A 27,107-nucleotide genomic window follows, 5' to 3' on the forward strand; every position below is an offset into this window, starting at 1 on the left:
CGGGTCCAGGAAACCTGTCACTTGCTCACTGTTGGTGGAGTCAGTGTCACGTTTCTGTGGGTCCCTCGTCATGTCGGTCTGCCAGGAAACGAGGCTGCAGTCCTGATACCTCAGCCCTCGAGTACCTATATTCCCTCTGATGGTCTCTGCATTGCTGTCAGTCAGGTGGTTGTGTTCCTTTGGCATTGCCAATGCCCCTCCCTTCATGGGAATAAGCTTCGGCTTATTAAGCTTCTGCCAGCACGTCGGACAATCTCTCTCGGCCCTCGTGCATTTTATTTTTTACCCACCAAAGCAATATGGTGAAGGCCATTTAATTTTTAGTTTTGGACGTCCATTACTGTATGGTGTTTTTTTTAGCCCTTTTTTCGTGTGCCTGTTTTTAGCTGTATGCTATTCTGTCCATTGGGACTGATGCATAGTCGTTTAACTCCACATTGTGTTCGTGTTCTCTAGTTTTGATTTGGGTCCATATGATCCAGTTGTTTTTTGTGCCCTAACGCAAAACAAAACAAAAACAATTGAGGACAATATACTTGATCCTATTACTAAGAAGTCTTAGAGCCACTAACATATCTTTGAACTTATTCCATATGCCTGTACCTTTATTTCCTTTGCCTTCTGCACCGTCATGCCATTGATCATCAGCGATTCTTCCACCTTTCGGGGCTGTTTCCTACCCCAAGGGCAAGAGAGTGCCCTGAACCTCTGTGACAAGGGTGTTGGCAGAACTAGAATGACTTATTACACTGAAATCTTTGGCATACATTATTAATGATTTTTATCCAAAATTTAAGCAGTGGCGGGGTTCAAACCCAGGACCGAGTATGTTTGTGCTATCCGTAGGCCATTGGTTACGTACTTCTATTTCTTTTATATGTGAGTGGCCTTCCACATTCACCAAGCAACATTCGTACTTTTTGCAGACAATTCTAGTGGTATTACAAATCCCATTATAGAGAAAGCAGTAGTGCAGTAGTAAATGTTATTTTCCAGATAATTGTTAAGTGATTCTCTCAAAACAGACTCTACTTCAAGTAGCTTATGAGTGGAATGAGTAAATAGAGTAGAATGCTCCAAATTATTGGGTGTACTTGTTGATGAAAACTTGAACTGGAAGAATCATAATACTGAGTTTCTCAAACTCTTAAGTTCAGCTATTTTTGCTCTTTGTGTAATTGCTAATCTTGGAATCAAATGTATTGACCTCCAGACATTTTATATATTTCCACTCGGTAATGTCGTACAGAATAATTTTTTGGGGCAACTAAGTACATAGAAAGAAAGTACTGATTGCACAAAAGTGAACAGTAAGAATGATATATAATGTTCACCCACAAATGCCATGTAGTTACCGCTTCAAGGAGCTAGGCATTTTAAATGCGCATTACAGTAGAGTCCCGTTAATCCGAAGTAATTAGGACCGGACCTTGTTCGGATTATCGATTTGTTCAGATTAGCCAGAATTACAGTGACGAGTTTCTAGAATGAAGTATACTGAGCAGGTAAGTGCATACACCGTGGTAACAAATAGGAACAGGTCTGGGATCGATGGCTCGCTCTCACTCCCTGCCCTTGTTGTTGTGCGTTGTTGAGACCTTTGTAGTGTCTGTGGCCAGTGCTCTGCCAGTTGGCTCGCAAAGCGCTCAGTTCCATTACTTATCAATTGCTGGCATGTGTAACAGTTGTATTGTTTTCGTTCAGGTGTAGTGGTGTACATATTTTCGTCACGAGTAAACGGAAACATACAACATTAACTCTCGAAAAAAAAACTAAATGCTTTGAAGCGGTAGACAATAGTGAGAATTTATCTAAACTGGGTGTTGGTAAAGCAACCATTTGTGATTGGAAGAAGAACCGAGTGAAGCTCGAACAGTCCTGTGCGACGTCTTCGGGAAAAACACTCGAATTTTGGCAGACTTTGAAGCAGTTCCAGTACAATAAAGTGGATGAAGCTGTTTTCCTTTGGTTTATGCAGGAGAGAGAAAGGGGAACTCTTTTGTATGGAGCACTGGTTCAGGAGAAGGCTGTTTATGTGAACAAGTTAATGAATGGTGACGAGTCTTTTAGTATGAGTATGGGTCGGTTGGACAGATTCAAAAAAGTCACGGAATTCATCAGCTAGCAGTTACTGGACAGAAGCTTTCTTCTGATCGTGACTCGGTGAAGGAATACTTGGGTGAGTTCGAAAAAATGATAAGAGAGTGAAAATATTCTCCCCAACAAATTTATAATGCTGATGGGACTGGCCTTAATTTTAGGGCATTGCCAACAAAAAGCCTGGCATCAAAAGTAGAAGACCATGCTTCTGGTTTTAAAATGTGTAAAGATTGTGTGACTTTATTAGCATGTAGCAACACTGCCGGTAGTCACGAGCTGCCTTTAATGTTGATCAGAAAATCTGCTAGACCCAGAGCTTTTAAAAACTGCAACACGAAGTCTCTGCCCGTATATTATCGCAACCAGGAAAAAGCACGGATGGACGGTAAGCTGTTAAAAGAATGGTTTCACGGCCAGTTTGTCTCCTCTGTTCGACAGTTTTCTAAGGTAAATCATTTGTCTCCCCGTGGAATCCTTTTGATCGATAACGTGCCATCTCACCCCAGTGCTGAGGAAAAATTTGACGGAGAAATTGTGTCGAAGTTTTTTCCGCCGAATGTTACACCACTTCTGCAGCCGATGGACGGGGGCGTACTGTAAACATTAAAACTGATTTACAGAAAACAGTTTTTAAGAATGCTGATGCAAGATGACAGCATTCCTTTAGTGAACAAAATAAAAAAGACCAATGTGAAGGATGTTGTTTATTGGGCCACTGAGATATGGCTGAATATTTCACAAAATACTCTGAGAAAATTGTGGAGAAAACTGTGGACATCTCTTGAATTGAAAATGAAGAGGAAAATCTGCTACAAATGATACAGACAATCCCTGGATATAAAGAAGCTAGGGGGACATAGATGAGTGGATAGCAGCAAATGGGGCACGTGTGGAGTACCTTACTGATGCTGATTTAGTTGCTGCTGTGACTCAAGACCAGGAAGAAGTGGGCTGCTGTGACGGAAGTGACAGTGAGACCGAAAGCGACGGAGGAGAGCTGGTGCCACACAGGGACGCAGCAGGAGCCCTTGACCTCGCTCTACGTTCTTCGGAGCAGCAGCCCACTGCTACACCTGCCGATTTGATGTTTATGAGACGATGGCGCAACTGTGCGTCATATAGTAGACTGTCTTCATTACGCCAAAAAACAATGAGTTTCTGTCATCTAAAAAGTAGAGATAAAATGTCCGTTGTATTTTAGTAAGTTTGACAGCTTTTCTTTCATTGTTGTGCATTGTTTGAACCTAATGTTTCCTTTCCAATTTTTCTAATACGTGTTTACTGTACTGTGTATATTAAAACAGTGTGTACGTACAGCAGTTTACTGCACAGTTTTCCATACTTAGACTAACGTTTCTCATGTTCAGATTAACTGAACATTCGGATTACCGGGACACTGCTGTACATATTTTCAATAATTAAATTCGTCATAAATAATCCCTCACATTTGAGAAGAACAGTGATGCAAAGTGACATTTATTACCAATTGTTAAAGCTGTAAGTCACTCAGAGAGGTGTGCAGTATGCAGCAATAAAATTTGATCATTTGCCCAATAACATAAAATATCTGACAGGTTGTGAAACGAGATTTTAATCTAATTTAAAATCATTTCTTCTGGAAAACTCCTTTTATTCCCTTAACTAATTTCTACTTAAAAACTGGTAGCCAGTTACAAAAAATGTAAAGTGTAGTTGTGTAAATAGGAATAGTGATAATGTATTCATTAATGTTAACACTAATTGTGCATATATATCCTGTAAGTGGACTCAGTCCGTACCATTCTAATAAAATAATCATTTAAATGATAACTAACTCACTAGCTACCTACAGGTGACTGCTAATGCTGTCGCGTCTCTTGCATTGTTCACACATTCACACACACTACGCTGTTGTTGTGTGCAGTCAGTTGACAAAATTCAAACTACAGACTTTACTGTGAAATATTTTTTTAAAAAAAGGGAGGGGCAACACAAGTAAAGTCTGTCTGTTTGGAAAAGCACATTTGTTAAATCGATGTCTGCTGTCAAGTAATATTCTGTGCCTCGTCGCTCCCCTCCCTGCGTTTTTAACTCGTCGGGGTCCTCCTCGGCGAGGTATCCGCAAATACTCGATACACCGCTCGAGCCTGTCCCGATCTCTGACAACGGACCTGCCGAAATAGTCCGGAGAGTGGGCAGGGTTCCGGTGATGTCACGCTGCAGAGTGTACTCGGAGAGCTCTGTCTCTGCCGATCTGCGTTCGAGTGATTCTCGCGTGCCTGAGGAAGGTATTCGTGAAGTCGATACAGTTAGATTGTGCGCAGTTATCTCGAAAGACGAACCCGTAGCTGAAATTTTGAGTGTAAGGGAAGACTGTAGGGTGATACTACAGGGCCCCTGAATTATACTTTAGTCACAAGAGATGTCAGACATCTGTACGCAGTTACGGCCGAAAACGTTGCCGACCGGCACCCTCGTCAATCTCTCGCAACTGCACTCCCGAGACGTGCGTCGGTACCCGACTGCCCGCACACTCTTCTGACATTTGTCGGGCTTCAGACAAATATCGCATTCGTCGGAGGAGAGAACCCGGTGCCAGTGATTCGCATTCTGCACTCGGTGTTTCTCTGCCCAGTTTCTTTGTGCACCACAGTACTGCGAGTTTGTACTCGTGTTTGAAGCGGACAGTTAGAGGCCGAACTGACCGTGCGGATACGATCGAGTCCTAGCCGAGTTCTGACGGCACTCCCAGTTGCCCCAAAAAGACAGTGCACAATCCTGTCGCATTCTACTGAGGGTACCCACGAGTTGCCATTCGAGGTGGCAGTCGACGACCGACTGCGAGTGACCGGTAGGAGCCACTCTTAAATCTTTAGTGTGTCACGGTAGCGGTCCGACGTACAGATTACGTCGACTCGGCACGCGACTTCCCGTGCCGGCAACCCTTCCGAGCGTAAAGTCGCAACGGAGTCGTATTCCGAGTTCTAAATGACAGTGTTAGGTACACTAACGGCCCGTAAGGTGTACACGAGCTGCACCTTCCCGTTCAAAATCGGAGACAACTCGCACAGCCGAACTGCACCGAGAATGCAGATCTACATTCACCGTCATTGCACAGCAGTCACAGGTCGCAATTTCCCGAGATCGGTAGCGTGTAGAGTTTTCCGATCGAAAGATGGGAACTTCTAGTCGTGTCGGTTACGAGAAAGTATTTTCGGGCAGTTAATGTAGAGAAACGTCCACTCTCCTTCGTAATAGTCTGTACGTACCGGCACCGCTACTCCATCCCCGCACCCGTATGCGGCGCCTTCCCCATTGTGATCTCTCGCCCCTACACTCTCTGCTCTCCCAGCAGCTGTGATCCACCACCAGCAGCAGCAGCAGCGCCTGCAGTTGCGGCCCGCCGGCCCACAGCGCGTCGTGTCGGTTGCCCCGGCGACCGGCCAGCGCCTGGGTCTCGCCCCGCCGCCTCCGCCCTACCCGGGGCCGCCGCCCCCGTACCCGGGTCAGCAGGTGAGTGAATGCCGTGAACCGCAGTCGGCACGTGCGCCGCATTCTCGCACCGGAAGTGACCGCCGCGCTCGCCCGCAGGTGCAGGTGAGCCTGCGCAACCTGATGCCTCCGAGGGCGCAGACGCCGGCGCCACAACCTCAGCCGCAGGGTGCAGCCGTCGTCCAGCCGCGCAGGCCACTGCTGCTACAGGTGAGGAGGCTCCCAGTGTGCCCACTGTGATTCCCGACCTGCTCGGTACGTGTGCGGCTTCCCGTTTGTTAGCGTAAGGTGGTCTCGGCACTGCTAGGGGCGGGGTCGGGGTGCAAAGGGGTTGAGAGTAAAAATAAGTTCTAGTGACCTCTGTGTGGTTTCCTGGAAATTACTTGCCTGGCATACAGTACCATCTGTTTTTGCTCTTTTTGTGGCACGTGACTGAAGTGGCCAATATTTAAAAGTTACAGCCAAAGATCTTGTAGGGGAGACTGCAGCTGCCGAGGTAGGGAGGGAGACGGGTGCGTATTGTATCCCCCGTGTTATTCTATCTGTACACTGAATGAGGTGTGAAGGAAAATGAGTAGTAATGACCTTTTAATTCTGGCAGAGATGGCAGAGGACTCAAAAGATTAGTTGCACGGTATCAGTAGTATCTCGAAAAAAGATTGTAAGCTGAACGTCGACAAAAGCTAAATGACGGTAACACAGTGTAGCCATTTAATTCGAGCAGTGCTGAGGGAATTAGATTAGGAAATGAAATGCTAAAAGTAGTAGACTACTTTCACTATTTGGGGAGCAAAGTAACTGGTTACAGATGTAGGAAAGAGGATATGAAATACTGGCTGAAATAGTGAGAAAAACATTGCTGAAAAGGGGAAATTTGTTAACTTGAATGTAACTCAAGTATAAGGAATGTTTCCTGGTGGGAATTGGTGAATAGTATAGCTTTTGCCAGAAGTGAAATGTTGAGTATAAACAGTTTGTATTAGCTTTAAAATGGGCTACCAAGGAAGAATGTTGAGAATTAAATGTGTAGACTCAGTAACTGATGAAAGGATTGGGAGCAAAACAAATTTGTGGTACAGTCTGACCGAAAGAAGGAACTGATTGATAGGAAACATCCTTAGGTGCCTAGGAATAGTCAGGAGGGAAGAGAATGTGTGTGTGTGTGGAGAAGGACTTAAATATTGTGGTTTGGTTTCTCGCTTACGGGCGCTCGACAGCAAGGATATTAGCTTTAAATACTGTGGAGACAGACCCGGGCTTGGGGGGTAGTAAGCAGTCTAGAGTGGATGTAAGTTGCAATAGCTGTGCAGCGACGGAGATAACTGGCGTGGAGATCCGCATCAAATCAGTCGTCAGTCTGAATGTCGTAGCAGTAGGGAGGATGTCCGGTTAAACAATTCACTACTTTTTGGTTGTGCAGTGGAAGGCCACGCATTGTGATCTTCTTGCTATGAAGGCAGCTTGTTCTATATCCTCCATTTCCTTAAACTCCTTATTAAAATAAATGTTCAGTAATCCTTCCATGCAGTCTGCTAAATGTTTTAGCCACAGTTATTTCTTTGTAATACTTAGAGTCACCTTTTTTAAATGAATTGTCAATATAAATCCCACTTTTCAGTCTCCTGGGATGGCCTCAGCATTTAAACACTTTGCAAAAAAGATTATCAGAAGTTCACATAATTTAGCTGTATCTTATTTCAACAGTTCAGTTGGGATTCCTCCAAAAGCTATGGTTTTCCCAATCTTTTAAAATTTTGATTGAGTCTTTTGCCATTTCAATGTCCAAAGAAGTGTCTTCATTATTTTCTGTTAACTCTGTTTTATTATTAGTTAGCGTCCAAAATTTCTTTTGTATGTTCTGCCAACAATTTGTTGTTATATTTTTCCCTAGACCGCATACTAATATATTTTACTTGTATTTCTTCAAAAATTTTCCTCAGTATTTTCACTATCCTCAAGTTTCAGAGCTCCTTATTCCACCATTAAGATTATCAGTTTTATTGCAAGTCTGTTCCCAAGTCTTATTTCTTGTTTCTGTCACAATTTTTCTAATGTTTGCTTGTTGCACTCTTTAATTCTAATTTGTCCTGAAATTTTGTGTATTTAGCTATTTTAAATATTCTTCTTTCATTGTTGGTGCCTCTTTCTTGACATCTGACTCAAGAAATGCAAGGATTTTTGATCTGTCGCAATTAAATTGCTTTGCCTGTACCTTATTTAGCTCCATCGTGTAAATTATTAATGACATATATTGATCCTGTAGTTATGTATTATATAGTGCTTCAGTAAATTTTTCGTCATACATTTGTCTGTGTAAATATACTGTATTTTTTATATTCTAACTATTAAATTTATACTTATTAATTCTTATTTCCGTTGTGAAGATTTTGTCTCTTTTTTTTACAGTTCCTTCTTTATTTGTCATTTCTACATAAATTATGTAAATGCAGTGTTAGAGTTAACCTGGTGATCACATTGGGCAACTCTGCTATATGCTCTGATGTATTGTGGGTTTCTTTTGCCTTTCACTGATTTTAACTAAAGTGTGGCATATATATTTATGATCTGTGGATTTAGAATTTGTAGTGAATTTTGTTCACATATAGTAATTAATCTTGTGCCATTGTCATTTACTATATTTTCTCTGTGTGGTCCTGCTGTTTTATTTCCCACTCGTCTCCTGGTTGTACTATTGAAATCACCAGAAATAATGATAATTTCTCTCGTATTTCCTATTTCTTCTACTATGTCATTCAATGTCTTGAAGAAGGTATCTTTGATACGATATGATCTGGTTGAACTTCATGATCTGGTTGATCTTCACTTCTTGCTTAGCATTCATTTATAGTAGCTTTGTGTCCATATAAGATTAAATTTGATTTAATCAAATATTCATCATTACATTTTCATCACAGTTTGTAACATACTTCTGCAATTTTTTCCTTGTCATTATTGACAGTGCTCGCTTGGCTCTTTGATGTTTTTATGTCCTACTGTATAAATGTGAATATAATACTTTAATTTCTACACCAGTTCTCTTCCTTTTTGTTTCCCATAACACAATGACCTCTTCTTTTCTTATTTCCAATGGTCTAATAATTTCCCCTTCTTTATTTCTTAGACCTCAAATATTCCATACTCCAATTGTCATAGTCCTTTTCCCCCGCATTTTCTATTTACCATTCCCAGCTGTAATGTCTTAGGTGTTTTAATATTTCTCCCATCTAATGAAAGAGTAGTTGCCCCATAGCATTGACAACCCCCCCCCTCCCCCCGTGTACCAGGTGTTTTTATTCGAGGTTGTCTACCTTTAGCCTTTTACCCACCGTATCTGTTGACCAGTTCGCTATCTGCCACCGTAGAAATAGTCACCCAAATTGGACTCGGCAAATTTCTCGTATTTACTTTCTGTGGAGTGTTCTCTATTAGGTTTTTCCTGTAGCCCTCAGCCAGTTCTGCTGATAAGACAGTTTTAGCCTGCACATATTGACCTGCAGTCAAATATATCGAAATTGGTTTGGTCTAGACATCTATTACAGCTCCTATAGCTGCATTTTACGTTTAGTTGGCCACATAAATGGATTTGAACAGTTTAGTAACACAGTAAAAACAGTGCTGAAGTAAAGGGAGATTTGGGGAATATTGTGTATTAGTACACACAAAAATTTCTAGCCTCCCAGTTTTGTGCACTTACTGGTCTGTGAATGTTATATTATTTGTTGTGTGTACAAAAATCGTGAGAGTGAGGAGTATATACATATACAGACATCCTCTGCAAACCACTGCAAAGTACACGGCGGAGGATACTTAGCACGGAAACGCACATTAGGATCTCTTCCAATCGTGTACGGAGTTTGTGAAGAATGTCCACTCGATTGCCCCTTTGCCTGCCACGACCCTAAAGTGTGTACTCACAGTCCCCGCAGTAGCGATAAGCGGGAAGCTGAAGAATACGCCTAGTTCTCGGTTATCTAACTCTACTCGTTTTTAACTATGAAAGACAAACTGTCACACTGTGAACTTAAGATGTTTCGAATGAAGTAGAATACAGCTTTAATAAAACCTTTCAGTTCTTCCAGCAGCGTCAAAATGTCGAACTCCGTGACGTTACAGCTGAGCATTTCGTGGCCTTCGGTACTCGAGTGCTGTGTAATTGTCGACTGTCTCTGTATATGAGAGTGATGTTGCTAGGCTCACTTATACCTATTTTCAGGAGCTGAAACTCTGTTCGTACTAATAGACACACAAAAAAAGTTGATCTCCTTTCGCCCTCACGCCTCTCAGTGTGGAGCCCGAGCTGATGCCTCTTTCCTAACAGTTACAGTGGATATGTTTTGTCTTTTCTACTTTTTAAGTGTCTACAACAGTACACCGAAGTTCTTCCTTATTCGAGGCGTACTACTGTGGGATGGTAGGTCTGCAGCTGTTCGGTACTGAGGAAGTTGGGTAAGTTTTTATTCCGTCCATCCACCGATACAAATTTCAGCTGTATCGGTTACCTGTTTCGAGCTGACACACCCATTCTCAAACCGCACACCTCGCTATTAACTGTAATTATTCGTAGTACGGAGCCGAAATGCAAAGCAAAGAATACAGTGGGCAACGAGTGCCCGCACCGATCCTAGACTGTGCGTCTGTTGCTACTGGCAGACTGCCGAGTTCGGTTGTGTCGGTCAGGAGCAGCAGACATACAGGCTGAGTTCAGTGAGGGTACTTGTTGCCCAGTGTATACTCCATTGTGCCATTTGGCCCCATATTGTTCGAATAATTACGGTAAATGTAAATGTCGTGCGACTGGGCCCTCCTGTCGGGTAGACCGTCCGTCGGGTGCGAGTCTTTCGATTTGACGCCACTTCGGCGAATTGCGTGTCGGTGGGGACGAGGTGACGATTAATGACGAGATGTGTGGTTTGTAAATGGGTGTGTCAGTCTGAAACTGGTAACAACTACAGCTGAATTTTATATCGGTGCAACTGAGACAGACGAAATAGAAAATTATTGAATTCCCTCAATACTGAATTTCACATACGGTAGTTAAGTTCGACCTCGTAAGTGTACACTTTTTCTAGAGTGAATATTCCTGTCTGTATGCATATCTGTATGTAGCTGTGCTACCAGTTGTGGCTACTCGAGTTACTGTTTTACCCTCACTTATGCCGCATCTCTTTGACATCTTGATCACCGAATACCGAGTGCCGTACTCTTTTGCAGGACACTACACTTGACTCTTACTGTAAGCTGTCGGTCTCAGGATGCCACTTGTCTACCTTACGACAGAGACATTGTCGAACACAATTTGATAACGGTCGAAACTTAACCTGTTCGTTCGGGTGCGGTCGTACAGGGTTTATCGTAATTAATGGCTTAAACGCGTACAGTTGAAAAGTACACGATACTAGAAGCAAAAACAGTCTCAGTAAACGTAGGGTCGAAAATACGTACCTTGAGAGCTACGAGCAATTTTTCATCTTAGATACTGTGAAACAAATCTCTTCTGCTGCAAGTTCTTTGCTTTCTATATTTTGGGAAGTGGTAGTATGAACCAAAATAAGAAAAAAATGTCCAGCAAACTTATGCTGTAAAACACATACCTTAAAAGTTGAGCGCTCGATCGTTAGAAGAGTTGTATTTCAAAGTAGCAAAGATAAACGAGTGCTCGTAGCCCCTAAGGAATGAATTTTAGAGTACTTGTTTACTGGACTTTTTTTACCGTGTTTTGTTCCGTACTACCAGTTCCCGTAATACGGAAAGAAAAGAACTTGCCGCAGAAGAGGTTTGTTTCACAGTATTGAAAATGAAAAATTGCTTGTAGCTTGTAAGGTATGCATTTTTGACCCTATGTTTACCGAGACTTTTTTACTTCTAGTATCGTGTACTTTCAACTCTATGCGTTTAGGCCATTAATTATGATACACCAGGTGTAGTGTATACTGTCTGCCAGAAAAACCTGTCTTGACAGAATGCTTAGTAAGAAACAAATGACAGATTGCACATTTAAAGTCAGAAGTGGCTAGCTTCTGAGTTAGTATAGTAAATGAAGTTACAGAAATTAAGCAAAAAAAGTAACTCGCCACTAAGTTTGCCGAGTGGCACGGATGTTTCGTAGCTGGAGGCTGTGCGGAACAGGAGTGAAGCCCGACAGACAGAATGACACTAGTGCTAGGAGTGTTCAGTTCTTTATCTTATCGGAAGGCCCGTAAGGTGTGAGCTCGTATTGACAAACAGTAGTCTGTCCAACTGCAGGAGCAGCCCCTGCTGCTGGAGGAACTCCTCGAGCAGGAGAAACGTGAGCAACAGCAGCAGCAGCAACAGCAACAGCAACAGCAACAACAGCAGGAGGGGCCCGAGGCCGACTTCTCCGCGGGGGCCGCCGGCGTCACACCGCAGTCTCCCCAGCAAGGTAAGGTTACCCCACACTCTCTGTCCTAGAAACTTAATATAGCACTGTGTCAAAGAGTTGTGGGTTGACTGCAAATAGAAGTGATCACTCACTGCAATAGAGTCGAGGGAGAAATCATTTTACTGAGTGAGACTGTTTTTTGTTCAAAATAACACTTCTTTCCGTACAATTGTAATTTGCTAATGTCTTCCCCTCGAATCTAATCCACAGCCTTTTCTCCTGCTACAACACTTATTTTTCCTCTTAAACATTTTTGATGTAGCCGTGTGTCTCTTTGAAAGATACTTTCTGTGCAACTAACTTGTCTAACTATAATGTATTATCTTCCACTTCATTTGTATTTACTTTTTGCAAAGTGGTTTTTGCATCTGACACGTTATTCTTCCTTCCATTAGGTTGAGTGAGATCCCTTGGCGTAGCGTTGCCAATGTTGGTTACCGTCTACAGTCCTTGTGAGTGAATATTTTTGTTTCCCCTATGTCGAGACGTAGTGTTCTGTGCAGTGCCACCGTACTGTATTCACAAAACACTTGCGGTTCTTCACATATTAGCACATTTTCTTCATCTGACACTATGACATTTGTCAATGCTTAGATGATGCATTTAAAAACAGTTATGTATTTGACACTGAGGAACCTTCAACAGTCTCCATGTAGTGTGAATCTGGGACTTGAAGATGTTCTCACAGCTGAAACTAGTTGTCTGTGAATGAATATTCACTATACGGTCTTTTTGTGGTACCTTGATGCTGTTTTTTAAATGCATTGAAACTTTGCAACACCGTCTACAGAAAGATGATTTCCCATTACATAAACAATTTTCGTATAGCTGGGTTATTAGTGAGAAAAAACAGTTGTCAGTTTATTTTCTTCATCATTACTTTCTGCTTTGTCACTTTCTTATTCGTCGTTCTTATTATTTCCACCTCCTCTGCCACCTCATTCTTCTTGGTGGGGGTGAGAGAAAACAGTTCCTGTGGGAAAAAAGTGGCAGCTTGGCCTTACGTTTTATTTGTCCTTTACGGTGGCTGTCGCATTAGCAATACACTTTCTTGAATGACCTTATTCTTTTACACTATGGATGAGAGGCAGCAGTTGAGCAGTAAATGCATTGGTTTCACTTTTGAGTCTATTATGAAAGAGCTGCTTTCAGCATCTAAGGTAAGACATCCTGCAAACACAAAAAAAAATATAAATTGGATTTTCTTGTGCGTATAGATAGAAATATATATAAACGAAGTTGGGAAAATGCTGAGAGAGTTCTCAAATAATGCGCTTTCTGGGTCATTATTTTCCACCAGCCTGTGAAGATGTTAAAGGTAGTCGGATGTGAAACTGTAACCTTCCTTCCCTTTGTGTTTGCTCCTGTAGCTTTTATACTAAATCAGATTGTGAAGAAATGAAATTTATGCCACAACTGGACTACAATAAGAGATCCGTTGTCGGAACGTGTCCCGAGGCATCTAGGAATTGTCAGTTCCGTACTGCAGTGCAGAGAACTTCTTGTGGTTTCTGGTGATTACAGGGAACAGTGTGGTGGTGTTGTGCAAGACTCACACTCCCCCTCGAATCTTGAACTTGTGCGAAGTTACTTTGCCGATCTTCTTTTCAGGATAGCCAGCTGCAATGGTCTACCCCACTTCTTCTCCGAAGATAAGATACTGTTGTGGAGGAATTTTCTCTTCTCGTAAAATAACCCTGTACACTCGACATACTTTGAACTCGATCCCACTGTATTTTCACAACAGACAACAGTTTTCACATACAGGAATCATTTTTCGTAAGTTCAGAAATTTCCGGTCTGTCGGATACTATTACATATTTTTTACCACAAATACAGTACTATAAATCTTTCAAAGTTCTAGTTAGTCCACCATCCGGACCTCACAGAAGTAAGTGGAAAATTAAGATAAGTGTCTTTTCTTTTCCTTTCAACAACGTTCAACTGTTCTTAATAATGACTGATGTAGCACTATCACAGAGTAAGGCGCACTCGTTCCTAGTGCTGGGCATGTAACTTCTGAGGTGAGCGCTGCGGATACCTGCCAGCGCCGATCGACCACCCGATACACACCAGTCCTGCACACACATAATCGTGGCGCAGTAGACACAGTTCCACTTTCGCACACTCGTCTGTAAAATAACGCGTGGTCGAGACGTCGGAAATACGAGTGTCTCCAGAATTTCGCCCCAAATTCTCGAGGTACTACAAACTGTGGGGGTGGGGAGTAAAACTTGCAGAGGGAGATAAAGATTTGACTACGGTAAACAGGTTCTTAAATGAATGTGAACTGCAGAAGTTGCACAGAGAGGAGGAGACTCACACAGGAGAGACTGAAGTAGAGAGTTGCAGCAAACCAGTCTTCAAGCTGAAGACAATTACAGTGTCGGACGACGCCGTACTGTGCAGACTGACCGTGACTGTAATTCTACGTGTCTTACTCCATCCCGGGATGCCCTCTCCCGTTCCAGGACAAGGTGCACTCCCGAGCCCGGGAGGCCTGCGTCAGCAGTTCCTGGCCGGCGGCGTGCGGCCGGCAGTCCCCACCTCTCAGCAGTCACTGGGCACCGGGGCCAGCACGGCGCGGCCTCCTCCGCCACCCCAGGGTCCGCCATCCGGAGAAGCTGCCGGTACGTACGCTCCGCCTCCCTGACATAGTAGCGACAGTGTGTAACTTGCCTTATACCGTGTAACAAATCCTAACAGAGGGGGCATACGGGCCATCCGTGTGCGGTACAGTGGCAGCTGTCACCTGTAAAGGAGGCGACGTATCCGGGTTACAGTAAGCGACTGTTAGTAAGGATGATGACATATCTGAAAGTTCAGGGTTTCAGACCTCTTCTGGTACGTCCTCCTGTCGAGAGTGGAAATGTGGTGGTGTCGTGCTCGACTGTCGTAGAAACCACGAACTCGCATGTGCGGTCGACACCTGAGGTGAATTTGCTCGAGATATTGGCCCGAGTGTTTCTACGACCGAGGGCAGAAAGCGTCTCGTACGACTGACGTTCTTTACGTCGTGAGCCGGGTAGACGTCGGCACGCTCGGCGAGATGGCTCGGACGAGGAGCACTCGTGATGTGGCACAGATAATACGCAAAGTGTGGGAAGGGGCACTGTGTCCTGCAAAATGTTTTTGTAGTCGCTAAACTTTCCAGTTCGTCTGCTGCTCACCATCTGACAGCCGTGTGAAGCCTTCAGACAGTGTGTCTCGTCGGCAGTCTAGGTACTGTGCGCGCGTCAAGTGCCGTGGGGTGCACGCACCCGGTCACATTAATGTTACTACCACCTACGTTTGCAATAACCACTCGCACGTGGCAGGCAGCAGCACTAGCAGAAGACAATATATAAAGTGTGACGGGGCAGATGAGAAAAGAGTGCAGTAGTTGTCATAATGCAGAAGTGGACATCCGAAAGGGCACAGTCGTCGGGTTTCACCCACGGGTGAAAATATTTCAGAAATGGCCGAGTTTGTTGACTGTTCGTGTTCTACCACGGTTAAAGTACACTGTGTGTGGCAAAGTGGCACTATCCGAAACCGACGCCGAAGCATCCGCAGTGCACGACGGGTCGCAGACGGGTGGGAACGACGGCTACGGGAATGTGTACGGGCGAATCGACGTGCGACTGACCGGTCAGCCGAACTCAGGCTCGACCGGCAGTGGCTCCTCGGTGACACTCGAGCGGACGCTGTCGGACGACATCGGTGCACGTCGGCCTCTGCAGCGGGTGCCTCGTCTGCAAACCTGTGTCGGTTCCCGTTCATTTGCGACAGAGGGTGGAATTTGCGTGCCAGTACCGTAACTCGACATCTCCCGAGTGGTGACGAGTGGCCTTTTATACTCCTCCAGATGCACGGGCTCGGTGTCTACGGCGTCGGCCATCAGAGCGAACCCCCCGCAATAATTGTCGGAAAATTCCGGGCCAGAGGAGGAGTATTACGATCTAGGGAATTCCCCGGGCGATCTCGTCATTCTGGAAGGCACAGTAGGTCGACACTAGTACGCAGCTATCCTCGAAGGCCGTGCACTTGCACCCAGTCTGTTTTTCCTCGGCGCGACGGCACCTGTCGACAAGACAGTGCAACGTTTCACCCGGCTCACATCGTACACGTGCGGTTTGAAGGGCACCGGGACGAGTCGGTTTGAAGAACACCGGAGTGAGTTTACCGCACTCTCTGGCAACCAACCTTTCCGGAATTAAACCCAGTTGAGAATCTGGGGGACCACCTCAATTGGGCTGTTCGTGCCACGGATTCTCAACTGAGAAACCTAGCGCAGCTGGCCAGGGCACTGCACGTTCCCGTCGGAACCTTCCATAACCGCATTGTTTTCCTGCACGTCCTGCAGTGGTCTGCTCTGCAAACGACGGTTACTCAGGCTTTCGACAGGTGGTCATGTTAATGTGACTGGATCGTGTAAATACAAAAGATGCATTTGGGGGTTGATGACATGTGCTGCTAGTATCTGAGCTTCTGTGTCGTAGTCACTTCATCATAAAATAAGCCTCTGACAGTGTTATGGATGAAACCGACAGAAGAAATATTAAAGAGGACTAAAGACGCCTGAAAAGGAGTGAGACATTGAAAAATTAACTGTTCGACCAGGACATACACATGGAATTGGTTGTAGGATCTTGAAATGAGAAACTGGGAAGGAAACTCAGGCAGTGATCGCTTTGAGGATGGATTTGCACCCCCCGCTCCCCTTACTTTTACCTACTTATTTATTTATTTATTTATTTTTTAGAGAACAGAAAAATTGTTTATGTGCTGTGCATAACATGCACAATGAAATTATAGGTTTCACTGTCACCTTGTGTCCATTAGTGCAATAAAAAATAATAACTTAGTTAAATATGTTTGCTGTCAGTTCTTGTGAGATTTTTGGGAAGTATATAACCTCACTGTAAATATCTGATGTATGAGCTGTCAAAAAAAGGAGTGCAAGTACAGCACACGAATCACATAAAATGAAATGTTTGCTTAACCAAATACAGTGGTCAGAGTGTGTGAATTTGTGTGTTGTGCCAGATGTGCATTGTATCTATATTACTAAAACGGTATCCCAGAACTGGGTGTCTGTTGCAGCATATGGAGCATCAGATATTTGATTTTCAGCATTACATCTACATCTACATCCATACTCCGCAAGCCACCTGACGGTGTGTGGCGGAGGGTACTTTGAGTACCTCTATCGGTTCTCCCTTCTATTCCAGTCTCGTATTGTTCGTGGAAAGAAAGATTGTCTGTATGCCTCTGTGTGGGCTCTAATCTCTCTGATTTTATCCTCATGGTCTCTTCGCGAGATATACGTAGGAGGGAGCAATATACTGCTTGACTCCTCGGTGAAGGTATGTTCTCGAAACTTTAACAAAAGCCTGTACCGACCTACTGAGCGTCTCTCCTGCAGTCTTCCAATGCAGTTTATCCATCATCTCCGTAACGCTTTCGCGATTACTAAATGATCCTGTAACGAAGCGCACTGCTCTCCGTTGGATCTTCTCTATCTCTTCTATCAACCCTATCTGGTACGGATCCCACACTGCTGAGCAGTATTTGAGTAGTGGGCGAACAAGTGAACTGTAAACTACTTCCTTTGTTTTAGGACTGCATTTCCTTAGGATTCTTCCAATGAGTCTCAGTCTGGCATCTGCTTTACCGACGATTAACTTTGTATGATCATTCCATTTTAAATCACCCCTAATGCCTAAGCCCAGATAATTTATGGAATTACCTGCTTCCAGTTGCTGACCTACTATATCGTAGATAAATGGTAACGGATCTTTCTTTCTATGTATTCGCAGCACATTACACTTGTCTACATTGAGATTGAATTGCCATTCCCTGCACCATGCGTCAATTCGCTGCATTTCAGCACAACTTTCCATTGTTACAACCTCTCAATATACTACAGCATCTTCCGCAAAAAGCCTCATTGAACTTCTGATGTTATCCACAAGGTCATTTATATATATTGGGAATAGCAACGGTCCTACGACACTCCCCTGCGGCACACCTGAAATCACTCTTAATTCGGAAGACTTCTCTCCTTTGAGAATGACTTGCTGTGTTCTGTTATGTAGGAACTTCTCAATCCAATCACACAATTGGCCTGATAGTCCATATGCTCTTACTTTGTTCATTAAACGACCATGGAGAACTGTATCGGACGCCTTGTGGAAGTCAAGAAACACGGCATCTACCTGGGAACCTGTGTCTATGGCCCTCAGTGTCGTGGAAGAATAGCGTGAGCTGGGTTTCACACGATCGTCTTTTTCGAAACCCGTGCTGGTTCCTACAGAGTAGATTTCTTGTCTCCAGAAAAGTCATTATACTCTATAACACGATACATGTTCTAAAATTCTACAACTGATCGACGTTAGAGATATAGGTCTATAGTTCTGCACATCTGTTTTATGTCCCTTCTTGAAAACGGGGATGACCTGTGCCATTTTCCAATCCTTTGGAATGCTACGCTCTTCTAGAGACCTACAGTACACCGCTGCAAGAAGGGGGGCAAGTTCCTTCGCGTACTCTGTGTCAAATCGGACTGGTATACCATCAGGTCCAGCAGCCTTTCCTCGTTTGAGCGATTTCAATTGTTTTTCTATCCTTCTGTCATCTATTTCGATATCTACCATTTTGTCATCTGTGCGTCAATCTAGAGAAGGAAGAACAGTGCAGTCTTTCTCTGTGAAACAGAGTATTCTGCATAATTACTGACCACCTTTAAAATGTGCTGTCACAAGCAAATCATTAAGAGGTACGGATAATTGTATGTCGAATGTTTAATACGTCATGACAAGTATTACAGTTAGAAACTTCGTGTTCGCCTCGAAGTGACGCAACTGACGGTTCCTGAAAATGTGGACTTAATTCCTCTAGTAATTGAGAATGAGAGCACTTAGCAAACTCCGACAAACTTTACACGTAATTTGAAATCTGGCAAAACTTTTTGTCACTGACAACCTCCGTAAAATCACGAAAGGAAAACGTTTATCTCTTCCTACATTCTTCCCGTGCGTGCAGTCAGACGTCGGCACGAGACACGGAGTTTCAATTTATTACTTCTCCGCTACTTACTCTCTTCGAAAACAGTTTGCAGGCACTATCCACCCGTGCTGCAAAATAACGTCACCGTATAATACGTAATTCGGCAGAAATGAGATGCCACAAACACTTAGAGGCACGAAAAGCTAGCTTTCGTTCGAAATGGCACGTGGTAAAACTTTGACATCAGCTGTGGAGTTTTAATTTGTCGCTTCTTGACTGCTAACTCTATTCACGACATACTTTGTGTACAGTATTTACGTGTGTCCCAAATGTACTTGCAAAATTAAATCATTTACAACACGTAGTTCAGGTTGTAAGATGCCACAAAACATACAGATGCCTGAAAAACTAGCTTTTGCTTAAAATAGAATGCCGATTACTCTGTTTATATTCGTCCATCGTTTTGTGCTGGAAACACTTGGCGGTTTCCAGTAAATTTTGAGCATAATGTCAAATATTTCTTAAACTTTTTGTTGCTTACAATCTTGAATATAAGTATTTAACAAATTAACTTCTTTGTAAATGGGAGCTAGATTCTTTAAAGAACTGACAGTTTATTGGTATTTGATCTCCCCTGTTGGTGATAGTGCCTGCACAGATCCTCTCAACAGTGTTTTATGCCACTATTGTAATTAGAGAAAAATAAAATCAACGTAACGGTTCAGAGAGCATCGCACAAGCGAGTTATGTGGGAGGACAGGTTGCTCGTAGACACCTTTACCGACAGTTGTACGGAAGCATTCTTCAACCGGCATGTCGGCTGACTGTGACAGCCGGAGTCGAGAGGTTCACTAAAGTGCAGAAGGACCTACTGTGTCAAAATGTGTGTGGCTCGACACAAGTGTCGTGTCTTCTGGCAGTGACTAATACGGGGACGGTCGTGTACGAGTTAGGAGGAGGTGCGGCAAACGAGTTAGGAGGAGGTGCGGCAAAGGATGTGGTATGTTTTGAAGGGAGAGTGGTGTTAAAATAGAGCCGCTCTGACATCTGCAGTGCTTGCCGAACAAAGTTACTGGGTCGGGACGAGTGACGGGGGCTGGTGTCTAATGACCGGAAGGACTGAAGTATGTACCCGTCACAGAGACGGTTAGGAAATACGGAGAACGTACCTGGAAAAGGGGCTAGAAGAAAGGTGCTATTCCCAACGTGACACCTACAGGCGATCGAGAGTGGGTTACGTTTGCAAAGTATTGTAGTATATCGACGCTGTGAGAGGGCAAGTACTGAGCATCTAGCAGGCTGTTAACCTTCATTCTGTTTTCAATGACAGTCTTCTTCTAGTTGGTCACCTTCTCGAAAATCACCCGAGCAAGTTTTTCCCTCTGTCGTTGACAAACTTTTCACTTTCTCCTCCTCGTCTCTAGCTTTCATTCTGTCTAGTACGAGGTCCTCATTTTCAGTATTTGGCAAATTTTATTTTATTGTTTAACTTTGTGGCGAGGTGTCCTTCCCGATGACACGGTCGTCGAGGTAACCTGAGGGAGGGTACTTGGGCACCATTTGTCTGTGAATTGCGTAAACTCGGTTCTGTGTGTTGTTGTATTCTAACTGTTTCGCGTATTGTACTAGCCCGGCATTTGCCTAAAAGAGTTCGGGAAACCGCCGAAAAACTGCACTCGGACAGGTCAGTATACTAACGCTCCGTGATTAATCCTCCGCAAAGATTCGATCTGCGTCTGTCTCACCTCCCTGCCTCAAAAGCTAGTGTGCCACGCGTTATGTTGTACCGACAGATATTGGCAAACTGTTACGACATTCGGAGGCATACGACCACTTTACACATTTGTAAATTACACATGTAAGCTTACAGCCTCCCTCCATCCCGTCCGTCCCTCCCTCCCTCCCTCCTCCCCTTCAGTTACATCAAAACTGGAAACCACACACATTACAGGATATAAAATTCTGTAGTGTGTGTGTGTGTGTGTGTGTGTGTGTGTGTGTGTGTGTGTTGAAGCTTCAATTATGGTTGTCGGTGATATTCGTAGTCCCCAAATGCTCAGAAAGTTGCTCAGGAAACTCAGATTTCTTACAGTGCGGATATTCTACCGTATCTTCCTTCGTCGTCGGCGTCGTCGTTGTTGCCGTGAGGCACCGTTATACCAAGTGGAAAGGCGCGTTGATCTTAGAGCATGAGATATGATGACCTTAAGTCATTAACAACACACAACGGTCACGGTAGCACCTGATTCCAGAATAGCTGCAGTAGTTAGGATCTACGAACTACCCCCTCTTGACCAGGTCCCCAAAACTGAACTCGTAACAAGATCCCTTCGAAGCAAATTGTCATAACAATCGTCTGTGAAGGCTTCATACAACGGTAAGAAATGTTACAGTTTATGGAATAATAACAGATACGACCAAACTGTCACGTTTCTTCTGTTTTATTTAACGTAACTTTGTTCACAGTTTTATTTCGCATTCACCACTCATTCACACTCTGATGTGGAGTATACGCCGTAACTCCCAAGTTCCATCGAAACCCTTTGATGAACAGTTTTGGTTGCTCGACACCAACAGTCAATGGTAGTAATACAGTATTTTGTAATTGACTCTTCTAGTTTAGCCACCACCTCCACGAATGTTTGTTAGGCGTAAGACAATTACACACTTTTCTCTCCCATCCGCAATTATTAAGAGTTCACGTAAAAGTTAATATTTTTCTCCTTTTCATAACTTGGAGCCCCCTCTCTGCGATAAAAAACTGTCTCAATACCGCGTCCCTCGTGAGATGCGTATAGATTTATCCCGGAATTGACCGCCCTGTAGGTGTACTCAATTTAATGACCACACTTCGCTATCTGCGATTTCATGTAACTAAATGTCGTTACACTGATTGTATACTGTAGTTATTTAAAACTCGCCCCTATATTTTTTCACTACACACAATTAGCACTTCTTTTCTTGTTTATTTCTAAGAGTAAAAGGAAAAAAAATGACGCCGTATCATCAGCTTCGTCGATACAAAGTAAAACACCTCAGTACGCCCAATTTTACCTTTTCATATAGGATCGGCTACCTTACTCATTAATTTACTACATATTATTTCCAATAACACTAAACAGGTATCGCCGTTATATTTTAATTGTGTTCAAAAGCATGTTATTATTATTATTATTATGATGACCAACCAAATCGTAACAAATCGCGTGGCGTGCATTTTTAACGATAGCTTTACACTCGCCGGCCTTTAATCGTGCAATATTATATATAAACATACAGACAGGACCGAAAGATCGATCTCTCTACCATAACCAGTAGAGGCAAATACGCTATTCAAGTTCCGTTACATCTATCTTGACTTGTATTGTTACAATATTTCACCGTACATTCACGACCTGCCTCGGACAAACGACAAAGTGGGAAAAACGATAAATCTTAACTGTACCTGCGGAAGCTGTGAGTCGGAGGCGTACTTTGGGCAACGCTGCGCTGGCGGCATAGTGCATTTGTACAAAATTGGAACAAACTTTTTTTCCCTCTGTTGTGTTGCAGGAGGCAGCAGAGTCCCCCCGTTCAGCGCGCCGAGCCTGCCGCCTCCGCCTGCGCCGCCGCCAGACGACGTCGTGACGGAGGCGGACAGGCAGCAGCAGGCGGCGTACGAACAGTGGCTCTCGCACCAGATGCAGCTCGTGTCCGCCCAGCTCAAGTATTACGAGTGTGAGGTCAGCAAGCTGCGCAAGACTCGAAAGGTCGGTGGCCGCCACACAGTCTGCTGCCCCGCACTCCGCCCCCGCCCCGCCCCGCCCCTGCCGGCTGCTCTGGTGTCACTGTGGTGGGCGTTTGCACTCGCGGCAGATTGGCACGTCACTCCCGTAACACTGTCCGTCCCCTCTGTGTCGCAGTGTGTCCCACAGACTTCACCTCGCCCGTATCTCCGAGTATGTAATAGGTACCCTTTAGCCGAGTTCGTCCTGTAGGTGTCCTCTGTCTCTGTGCAGACTGTCACAGCACTCTGAGAAATAAAGTGTTCCCTATCAGTCGAGAGGACTGCGCAAATTGTCAAGTCTCGGTTTGCATGTCCCGTACACGTTCTGTCGTGTTTGTCATTGCTGAGCAGTTTGTTGTTTGTAGTGTTATGTCTGTGTAATTTGTTCGGTGCCCTTTTCGAATGCTTCTTTTGTATAACTCGGTCGAGTCCTCTCGAGTGTCGGACTAGTATTTGCCGTGTGACAAAACACTCTGATATCACGTCTTTGAATTAATTAAAAATTACTGGTGGTATCATACTAGTAATCAGTTCTACTTTTTGTCCAGGATATTGATACACTTTAGTTTTACAGTGTGCGCTCGATACAGTGCATTAGTATATAAATTGGCACTTTTATTGTTTATTGATTAAAAAGTACAATTGAAACAAATAAAAAACTGGATTAAATGTGACACAGGTAACTTTATACACTGCAGTTATATTATCTCTTTTGGCCTCTCACACCTTAATAGTGCTGTAGATACGTAGGATCTTCTTTCTTTTCAGATGTTCTGTATATGCAAAGCACAGTGTTATTTTTAATCTGTCACTGCTTACAACTGTCTGATGTCGATCTTTATTGACCTCGGAGATGCCTAAAATTTGAATTGTTACAGATATTTGGAGTATCTTTTTCCTTAATTGAATGTTGACACAGACTTTGGAAACAAAAGCAACACATTTTCGCAAATTTTGTAAGTGCCAACAGCTACAGGCATTGACTTCCTCCCGTCCTTTCTTTTTAAAGGAAGTACAGTGCCTTCTCCCCAATCAGAATAGTAAAGGTGCGAAGCTAATTCAGTGATATAATTATTTTGTGAGTCTGGCAAGAAGTACATCAAGTAGGGGTATCGGTGTCGTCGTTGCCATTTCGACGGCACCTCACTCAGAAGTTTCCGAATTCTCTGCGGAAATTAGCCTGCTGAGGCAAGAGCCACATGGCATATACCCCACTCTCGGCAAAAACCTGTACTGTCTCGATGGAGGTAATTTGTTAGGCAGAATGAGTGCAATATTTTTGTACCTCTGTAAGGGTCGAGTAGGAACTTGCGTATCAGTCTGGTATTGCAAATTTCTTCTGAGAATGGCCTAAACTTACGGATACATTTATACAGTGTAATTTTTCACTGCTCTGCGGAGGAAAAACGTGTCTCACTAACGTGGGCAAACAAAACTGCTGCACGGCAGTATTTTACGTTCTCACATTTGTTAAGACACAGAATGCAAATAAAAACGTGCTAAGCACAAAACTGATTTGTTGTACGCTTTATGGAAAAGTATCGTCGACAACTTACAAGTGTGTGTGCTAGGCCGAGCCTCGATTGCGGTCCCCGAGGCTGAGTGCGCCGCACGGACTAGTGGAGCTCGTGTCGGTCCCCACCCCGTGCCCCTCCCGACTATGAGTTTGTGGAGTAGCGACGGCTATTAATGTTGCTACGTGTCGTAGGAGAAGGGAGAGAAGTGACCACAGATTGGGTTCAGCACAGCTGTAGATGTGAACTCGTACTTACGGTGCAGCGCTTAAAAGAGAGAGTGGCTCTTTTTAAATCGTTGAAAAGTTGTCCAGTGGCCAGGTTGGTAACTTCAAAGTGAAGGTCAGGCACACCGACATCAATGTTGACTCGGCAGTGCGGGTGCCTTCACGTTTTCATCATGTGGCATTAGGGAAATAAATGGCTGAATAATTTTTGCCACCATTTACACTATGAAAATTTATTATTGTTTTCAGGAGAAACACTGAACAAATGAATCTCCACTTCGGCAAGTCACCGTACTGCAGTTCACATTGCCAGAGCAATGTGCAGTTTCATTGATGGAGAATTTATAGACACACATTTAGTATCTGCAGCTGAGCGTACAGCACACGAGAGACTCGAAGAGTTTCAGGTTATTTACCTCTCTCTCTCATTCAACCGTTTGAAGCACAATTCAAGAAATAGCTAATAATGTTAGAGATAAGGTAACAGTTTGTGCAAAATATTTTATTACTTTCATTTCAGTGCCGAATGAGCGCAAAAAAATTTCCGATACTACTCAGTTGTCAATTATGTTTGCAGAATAAGTAGTAATCTCATTGTCACAGAAGAACTACTGAACTCAGTTCTGATGAAAGCCACTAAAAGAGGGTAGTTGTTCTTGCACGTCTGCGAGAGACTGTACATCCACAGTCGTGTTCTCGAATATCACCAGTTCAGAGTCTTTTTGGAAGAGATTGGAAAGCATTTATGGTGACGTCCCATATCACACTGAAACACTTTGGCCGAGTCAAGGTAAAGTCCTTTTGAACTTCTTTGTGAAATATATATATTTGTGGACATGAGTGGTAATCCAGTTGCAGAGTAAAAAAAATGAATAGCGGATTTGCTCTTCCTGTGTGATGTTGTGCATCCTATAAGTGTTTTGAATTTTGCAGTGCAGGGTAAAAACATGTTAATTTCAGAAAGAAATATCTGCATTCAGGACTTAAAGCTAAATCTCTCTCTTTTTTTATAAAAAATCAAAATATCTCTCTCTCTCTCTCTCTCTCTCTCTCTCTCTCTCTCTCTCTTTCTCAAATTCTAATCTTTGTAGAAAAATAAAGAACTATACAATGAGGTGTTTAATGAGTATATAAGGTCAGTTGTAGAGGAGTTGGGTTTATTGGGAAAACTGTAGGAAAGTGTAATTCATCTATAAATGAGACCTCGTACCGATCACTTGGACAGCCCATTCTTGAGTAATGCTCAAAAGTTTGGGATCCTTACCAGATCAGATTAAAGGAAGACATCAAAGTAATTCAGATACGTACTCTAGATTTGTCACTGGCAGATTCAGTCAAACATGCAAGTATTGCACAAAGTTTAGAGATCTGGCACGTATGACACTCTGCAGGACTATCCAACTACCACCAGTGTATATCCTGCATAAGGACTACGAAAATGTGATAAGAGAAATCACGGCTCATACGGAAGCTTGTGGATAGTCATTTTTCCCTCCCAATTGTTTGGCAGTTTTGGTTGACTAACAGTTGAGGTGCAGCTTATACAGTTTTGCACACGTCCATCTGCCCGATCGCATTCAGGAAGCTGCTTAGCATTACGGTAACAAAAGTTAGGTGTCCAGACGAGATAGTTTCGCATGCTGGAGGATACATTTTCTGTCAAACTATAATGATTTGTGGTAGGCATCACCTGTATATGAGGTGAGAGGACCAAATTTATTCGTAATTCAAATCTGTGGGGTTCGAATGAAAGTGTCAACTTTCCCGTACTGTCGACCGGCATATCGAAGTTGCCATTTATAATGGGTAAATGACTGTTCCTGCAAAAGTGTAGAGCATAAAAGAAAACAGAAAATACCATTTTCTTTGCACTGTAACTGGAAAAGAATAATTTCACATGACACAGAAGTTCCCCCATTCACCGTTGCCCATTAGAGCTACAGTAACGGTGAAATTGTGCTCTGTAGCAACCGCACCACCGGCCGGACACTGTAGGCCCGGCGGCTCGTCGTCTCGCGGGTTCTTGCCAGAGAGTGTAGGTAACGAGGGTGCAGTCCGAGCTGCGTATTTTGCAGATAGGTCGGCAGAGGACGTGTGACACTGCGGACTCACCTCCTGGCTCCGCCCCGCTCGACAGTACGACGTCTGGCAATCGGCTGCCGACAGCACCGGTCTGCTGTGCGTGGGAAACATTTCTGCTCCCGGTGCTCTCTGGAAAAAATGATACACGCAGAAGAAAGCCTCTCTTTGCACGTACATTATTCTACTGGGCATTCTCCCCATTAATTGTAATAAAAACTAAGGTGAAAGGATACACACCATATATCTTACTAGTGACTCCTAATGTTCATTCTGATCTCCAGAATGACACACTACGAGGAACTGGTCACTGCCTCACATCTCCCTGCTACCCTGTCGTGCGTGCGTGACACTCCGTATCCGAATACCGACTTCTTACAGACCCCGATAGTCGCATGTAACCAGTTGTGTGTCTCACTTGAGGTAAAGAGGTGAGCAGTATGACATCCTCCCCTCCCCTCCACCTCCCTGCCCGTCCTCCAGTACTCTGACAACAGACTACATTGACTCGTTCTCAGATTTTTAAGGATTGGCTAAATACTTGTACTTATTCAGGAATT

General features: G+C 43.7%; 1 protein-coding gene across 1 annotated transcript in view; it reads left to right on the top strand.

The window, feature by feature from the left end:
- The window catches only part of LOC126109551 (histone-lysine N-methyltransferase 2C-like), a 417,507-nt gene that overhangs the window by 186,902 nt on the left and 203,498 nt on the right, over positions 1–27,107 (top strand). Inside the window, exons 38-42 of the mRNA XM_049914567.1 lie at positions 5,435–5,592; positions 5,671–5,781; positions 11,800–11,971; positions 14,443–14,601; positions 22,514–22,710. Coding sequence (XP_049770524.1) covers positions 5,435–5,592; positions 5,671–5,781; positions 11,800–11,971; positions 14,443–14,601; positions 22,514–22,710 — 797 coding nt within the window. The remainder of the gene's footprint in view (positions 1–5,434; positions 5,593–5,670; positions 5,782–11,799; positions 11,972–14,442; positions 14,602–22,513; positions 22,711–27,107) is intronic.

Source organism: Schistocerca cancellata, chromosome 12 (genome assembly GCF_023864275.1).
Source record: "Schistocerca cancellata isolate TAMUIC-IGC-003103 chromosome 12, iqSchCanc2.1, whole genome shotgun sequence".
NCBI lineage: Eukaryota > Metazoa > Arthropoda > Insecta > Orthoptera > Acrididae > Schistocerca > Schistocerca cancellata.